This window comes from Montipora capricornis, chromosome 9 (genome assembly GCF_036669925.1).
Source record: "Montipora capricornis isolate CH-2021 chromosome 9, ASM3666992v2, whole genome shotgun sequence".
Classification (NCBI taxonomy): Eukaryota; Metazoa; Cnidaria; class Anthozoa; order Scleractinia; family Acroporidae; genus Montipora; species Montipora capricornis.
Window position 1 is genome coordinate 44393309 of NC_090891.1, and position 7040 is coordinate 44400348.

At 39.4% G+C, this 7040-nt stretch overlaps 1 protein-coding gene and 1 long non-coding RNA gene across 2 annotated transcripts in view; one reads left to right on the forward strand and one right to left on the reverse strand.

Moving 5' to 3' along the window:
- Positions 1-1767, reverse strand: part of LOC138015668 (uncharacterized) — a 3536-nt gene extending 1769 nt beyond the window's left edge. Inside the window, exon 1 of the long non-coding RNA XR_011125600.1 lies at positions 1635-1767. This is a non-coding gene — a long non-coding RNA (uncharacterized lncRNA). The remainder of the gene's footprint in view (positions 1-1634) is intronic.
- Positions 481-4874, forward strand: LOC138015667 (DNA damage-regulated autophagy modulator protein 1-like). Its single transcript, XM_068862760.1, has 3 exons — positions 481-665; positions 1170-1769; positions 4129-4874. The coding sequence occupies exons 2-3, from the start codon at positions 1401-1403 to the stop codon at positions 4588-4590; spliced, it is 831 nt and encodes a 276-aa protein (XP_068718861.1). The 5' UTR covers positions 481-665; positions 1170-1400; the 3' UTR covers positions 4591-4874.
- Positions 4875-7040: the final 2166 nt, after the last annotated feature.

A 7040-nucleotide genomic window follows, 5' to 3' on the forward strand; every position in this document is an offset into this window, starting at 1 on the left:
ACACTTGTTGATAGCACCATCAAAATCAATAACACTTGGGCGGGCTTTCATAATGACGTTAAGAACCTCACTTTAATTGTACGTAAATGCCTTTTCCCTTCACATCTAAGGGGCCCTGTTTACAAGCAGATAGGGTAATGCACCTGTCACTGTAAACCCCCACCCATGGGAAACATGGGGCATGGGTGGGGCTTTGTGGGGTCTTTGACTCTTTGCCTTGCCCGAGGGGGTGGGGGATTAATTCACTTTTTGGCTTTGCCTTCCTAAGGAGGTGGGAGATTAGTACATTTTGGCCTTTACTTTCCCTATGGGTTGGGGATTATACATTTTAGTCCGTTGCTTTGTCCGAGCAAGGAGTAAGGAAAGGTTGCAAAGGGGTCAGAATATGCACAGTAGGAAGTAGCAAGGATTCACAGGCCTACACTACTCCTTAACGATTGAGACTTTTGTACCGTACAAAAGGGATTTTCCCCTTTGAAAAGATATGAGTGGTGGCTCTTTGAATTCAAATTTGCCATAGAGAAGACTGGTTCTGTATCAAGTGCCAATTTATTATGGCATTGAACTGTGTTCCAATTTTCATGGTTCAAGCTATATCGAAGGCGTTGATCGAGGATCGAGGACACGCGGTTAGGGGACAGTGGTCGAAGAGTGTAGCACGTCTTGTAAGCTACATGTTTTACGAATACCAATTTCACGGCTTTTGGTCAACACGACTTAGTATAATCACTTATAAGGGATGTCATATTTTATTCATCGTGATCGGACTGACAAAATTAGTGAGTTGTTTTATTTTTTTGAAAACATGGTTTCGATATATAATATTCAGCGGTACTTTGTCTTCGAAAATCGCAAAGTATTCCTCTGTGTTTTCTTGCTTTTTTTATAGCTTAGTAAAAAAAAGATTTCCATATATTATTCTTACGCCGATAAATAATTGATTTTCATCGAATTACTTTCCTGGTACCAAATTACCGGATTAAAAAAGAGAGAGCAAATATTGTGATCAAGTTAAAATATGAACCTGTCCAACGACTCCTGTATTTGAAGGTGAAGACTATAGAAGGAGTACGGAAAATTCAAACTTCGTTGAACATTAATTTCCCACTGAATGTTTTGAATAGTGTAAAACAAACTTCCTGATTTTGACCAATCATTTTTCTTTAAAGGGACCTTAATCACTGTCTGCTTGGCCGGGTATTTGTTGCGATCCAAAAATTTGCATATGCTGAAGATCTCGATTTTCTTGACGCGATGAGAAACTAAAGGCCAAGTATCCATACGGCGTTAACAGACAGCAATCATCATTGCTCGATATTATTGTGAAAAATGGTGAAAAAGTTGAGTTGACCGGACCGGTTTAGTTTCAACTCCGAAGGCAGCCCAGTTTTAATCCAGCCATGTTCGAAGATATCTCACTTCGGCTCGGATATGGTTATCTGCCTGTTTTCTGGGGTCTTTTTACCTCGTTTACTTTTATCCTGTGTTACGGAATCGCAGTGTCCAAGAATCACATATACCCTTTCATCCCAGCCATCAGCGACACAGGAGCGCAGATTCCCGAAGCAAACATTTTCTCCGAGTTTTTCAATTTCTCGATAGTATTGATGGCATTCAGTCTTATTGTACGCTACCTTCAGTTTGAAATGCTGACGAAAGGACTGGATTCTCCTGATGTTCTCCTCTATCGTTTGAACAAGGTTGCACTTAGTTGTGGACTTGTCAGCGCTTTCGGTGGAACCTTGATCGCTAACTTCCCCTCGAAAGAGGTGAGTTCCGCATCAATTATCTCATGCACGTCCTCCCAACTTATCACATCGTTCTATCCTCCTGTATTAATTATCACAAAACTTCAAGTCCGTTTTCTTCACCCATAAAGTTTTCCTGTTGACCAAAATGAATTGCATTTAGGGTGTTGTCCCAATTGATCTGCTCAAGGTAATTTTTAGCAAGGAAAAGCTTCAATGATCGCCGAAGAAACCTCGACTTTTGATCGCTCAGTTCAGTGATCGGCCGATTTAATTATCTCTCGAATGTACTGATTGAATCATGAAAGTGGCGCACAAATCTATAGTATTTTTTGGGGGAACAAACTTTGTACTTCACTCACAAGCTTGGGTTTCTTGCTATTCATTTTGGCCCGGTTTCTTTCTCTGCAGCTGTAAATAGATAAACAATATAGTTTTCCTCTAATGTAAAATGCAAATTGAGGTGATTCTCTTCTTAATAAACAGAAATGGAAATCAAGTTTGAAAGAATTGATTTTTGCAAGACTTTCTACCGTGTTATCCGGCTTGAAAAGAGGCTTTTCATCTTGGCATTTTATTTCGTAGACTAAAATTTTTTATCGATTTAACATTCGGATAAAGAAGGTCAACTGAATTAAGGTTAAATTTAAATCAAAGCCAGACTTTCTGAGCCAGTTTTCGTCACAGCTGCGTGTTCTCGGTTCCTGAATAGTTACTGAAGCGCTTTCTTTTGCGCCAGCCTTAAGCTTCTAAACTGCAATGGCCTTTAGTGTATACTATATATCACTTCAAATATTCGTAACTGCGAGTTTTAGCCATCATTTCATGGCTAGTTGAGATTGAAACTTCATATCACGTAGACGGTGGCCGAGGCCGAACGTTCAACGACTTTGTTGTTGTATTTTTAGGGCCGATTTACACGATACGATTTTGTCGCATGCGACAAGCTCACGACAAGCCTACAACATGACTTACGATTGTCGCAGCGTTTTAAAACATGTTTTAAAATGCTACGACATTTTTTCTGACGTACACAACAATCGTAAATCATGTCGTGGGCTTGTCGTAATCCGTTGTCGAATGCGACAAAGTCCTACCGTGTAAATCGGCCCTTAGTACATCATTTGCGTAGCTTCACCTTATTATTCGGCCGGAATCTGTATTTCTCCATTTGTCAAAGCAATTTACTTCTCAAATCTACGGATGAAATCGACTTTTTCATCACCGGCTTGTCAACTACAATTGCTAAATAGCGCTTAGCTTTGAACAAGGATTGTTTGCTTTGTTGTAAAAACAGTCGATTTTACGAGAAAAATGTACGTCTGGGTCTGTGTAATAATTTTTTTTATAAATCAGATATGTTTAAGCTGCTGTGTGTTTGTATATCTTACGCTTGATCGATTTGAAGAATATTTAGGAAAACGACATAAGCTATAAATAATTAACAAATGCCATTTCCTCAAATAGAACGTTTTATTTTTAAGTGTTCTCCGTGAACCACAGAAATGAAACAAATACAGCTAAACCTCTTTCTGAAAAAATAATTTCGTTCATCAGTATCCACCGACATTTTTGATGTTTTTTGTTACTTTGCTCGAAGATAAATTAGCAACAAACTAAGAGAGTCGCAGAGGAAAAAGGATTGAATGAAAATCATGCAGTGCCGGCCTCTGCAGGATGTGTGCCTCTGCCACAAAGCAAACATTTAAAGTGTTTCTTTAATTAATAAAATATACTCATATTATTGTTTCACGAATTTCAAACTAATGAAAGCATGTCCTCGATGGGTTATCTCTTCTTAAACGCTAACCTGCACTTTTTGATCCACATTTCGAGTCATTGTATTAAACAATTATTGGACAGGGCAAGCGAAAACCTTATACGGGTTGATTCTCTTAACGATACTTTGGTTGTCCCCGATACCACTAAAACCTAATTCATTGATATTAATTTAATTCATAAATTGCCTTAGAGAAATGAAGAAACAAAAATGAGTTGTGCCACGCAGAACCCATCTATTTAAACAAGGAAAAGTTTGCGGCAACTTGTGAACAGGAATCGATTTTAACGTCCTCAAAAACCAACATTTGACTTGATTTGTGTTAATTGTTAATGTCAGTTTACAGTGTCCCCAATTAGTGCTCCAGCGCTAGAACGACTATAGACACTTAAATAAAGTTCCTTTCTATTCCTTTGGCTAAAATGCCGACAGGTTCAACTGAAGAACGTTACGGTTGAAGCAAATGCGTGTTAACTTTTATCACCGTGAGCATCGTTTACAAAAAATTTTGAATTGCCGAAATATCTGGCTGTCTAATTTGCATGATATGTCTCATTATATATCATGGATTTTTATTTTTATATTTTATCTTATTGGCAGGAAGACAGCATGATATATGTTCACGACGTTGGCGCAGTTCTGTTATTTGGCAGCGGTGCTTTGTACTGTTGGTCCCAATCTTATCTCACGTATAGACTGACACAGCATGGGATAAACACTCCGTTTTTATTTACGATACGCTTCATCCTGACATGCGTGATAACCGTCTTTGGCACAATATTTTTTGTGGCGGAACTGTTCGCTTATGAAGAGTTTCGTCACCAGTCTCTCCACTCGGTCGCCAAGTGGGAGCCCTCGGACCCAGGCTACAGCGTACATGTGCTCAGCAATGTTGGCGAATGGATTGCGGGCTTTTGCTTCGGTTTGTTCGGAATAACGTTTTTTGAAGAATTCCAGAAGATTTCTCTGCACGTGGAATGCACCGAGAAGTCACCTCAGGAACACGGCCAACAGAGTCCCTTGCTGGGTTACACAGATATACAAAGTGGAGATGAAGAATAATATTACCAATATGCCTTCACAGTCAATATTTATTTAGCGATGAAATATTTGCACCAATATAACAAGAGGAATTATCTGGGAATTGACGCGATATTACTTGTTCCATGCCATAGGCCTCGGAATAAAACCGATATTTTTAATGTAAATAATTCGGGAAAGTGCTTGTATCTGTACAATTAAGGATGAGAATTACTAACCCTGACTTGGACTTTTTTTTTCATTAATTTAAAACTATGTACACGTACAGTTAAAAGTTGAAAAAAAAAAAGAATTTTTTTCTGTAAGTGTATGTGTGGGAACGTTCTCTGGGCATTCTCTTATTTCACGCATCCCACAATGCCTCGCACCTTGGGGGGGGGGCCGGAATCTTTTTTAGTGATGTGTCAACAATGGGGAAGTCCGACTTTTGCCGTGCACCTGGTTGTTCCAACAGCAGGGAAAAAAGAACAGATTTAAAATACTACCGTATTGCAAAAGATATTAACCGAAGAAAGGTTTGGTTGAGAAGAATTCGGAGAAAAAAACTTCTTGCCGACTGAAAATACGCGGCTCTGCTCAGAGCACTTCATTGGAAATTGCAAGACGGACGAAGGTAACACTCTTCGGTCTTTAAACACAGCCACGGTAAGCCAAAGCTTTGTAGATCAACAAAAACTAGACGCTGTATAAGCGTACACTGGGTTGCCTGTGGTACGTGTTACTCATAAACAGAAGGGACTGAGTTGGGTGGTAATAAACTGCAGGTTTCCAGGCAATTTTTTCAAGTCGGGGGTCATTAAGACCATTTAAGGGGTCACCCAGAAGTCGTACCAGCAGAGGCCCTTTGGATCACACGTTCATACGACGAAACAGATCATTTTCAGAGGATAAAAGCCTGGCTACCGGCCTATTAATCATTTGTCAGAAAGAAGAAATTCCTGTCATCTTAAGAAAAAATAGACACGCATTGATTACGTGTGGTAGTGCAGGAACATAGCCCTTTAATCCATATTGTCAACTGAGCTGCGTTTTGTCTACCAGGAGATTCAAGTTGTCTTTGCGTAATATGTAGCTCTAATAGTACACACTATTGTTTTGGTATTGCATATCATTGTAGAGCCATGGTTAGAGTTAGGTAAATAGCCCCCTGAGAAGACATGTGGTTACTAGCAAAGTATTGAACCCAGAAAGATGGAATAAAATATAAGGGAATCGAGAAACATTGGCTTCTGGGCTGACATGTTGATCATTTTCAAATTCCCTCACAACTTCTTTTCACCACAAGCTTAAGCGTGCACTCTGAGCGTCTGACAGTTGTAATACAAAAGTTCACTGAAGTCAAGCCGGCCGCGTTAGTTCATCAGCGTCACAATTTTTTGCTGATTTTGGGGCTAATTTTGTTGAAACTCAAGAACGCTTCCTACAGACCTGTTTATTTTCGTGAACCCTTTCTGCTTCCAGAGCACTACCACAAAAATCCTCCCGTATTACATTTCAACCCAGGTATGCAAATGTTTTATGCTCGAAAATTACACAACATGATATTAAACTTCACAAAGGCTGGAAATATCACAAAAACCTTTCCCAGCGAAAACATTATTGAAACAAACAACACTTTTGCTATTAGAGGCAAAAAACCTTTCCTATTTCAATTGCGTGCGTGCAAACAAGACACACAATCCGTGTCACAAAGCACATGCAATTTTAAATAAATTTCTGACAGTTCAAATCAAACCCTTTTCTAAAGAACCTCGACCGTAAATAATGAAGCACAAAAGAGACAGCAAGCTTTCATTCAAATAATTCTTCACTGTCACATTTCCAATTGATTTTTTACCTTTACAGAGTTGAGTACAAAATAACGGATTTGTTAATGGCAGATAGCCGGCAAATCTGTGCATCCTTTTCAGTCGAAGTTGTTTCGATGTCAAACACAACTTGTTGTGTGCACTGTATCAGAATGCTTCTCCACCTCATAAGGAACTTTAGCTCTAAGATGAGCCTGTGTTGTGGCACCATCATCACCAGTTTAGATGTTGTACTTAACTCCATTTTTAAACTGCACGTTGGAAAAGATCAACAGCGACATCAGGCTCCATGTTTTTTGATGAGCCCTTATGATTCTTACTGCAATCATGGTTTTTCTTCTTCCCATTGGCACAAGTTCTGCACATTTTTGATCGTACTCCGTAATCTAAAACCTGCCCTGTATGGGCACCCATCACTGCCTCATGACCAGTGTTGAAGTTGTGACCCCCATTCCTTCTTTGCCAAGCCATGTCATATGAAACAGCTATCCCAATGAGCCCATTGCTGTAAGCAACCTCTCCAGCTAGAAAATCAAACGGATGTAAAAAGTGTTTTGTTACTTAAAAATGTCTTAATGTCTGAAGCTTCAATATTGTCTTTGTTTATTTCATTGCGCGGTGGCCCCATGGTTAGAGTGCTCGACTCCGGATCGAATGGTCTCG

Coding starts and splice junctions, on each gene's coding strand:
- LOC138015667 (XM_068862760.1), top strand. CDS start 1,401: ATGTTCGAAGATATCTCACTTCGGCTCGGATATGGTTATCTGCCTGTT. Junction 1,770..4,128: donor CTAACTTCCCCTCGAAAGAG/GTGAGTTCCGCA, acceptor TCTTATTGGCAG/GAAGACAGCATGATATATGT.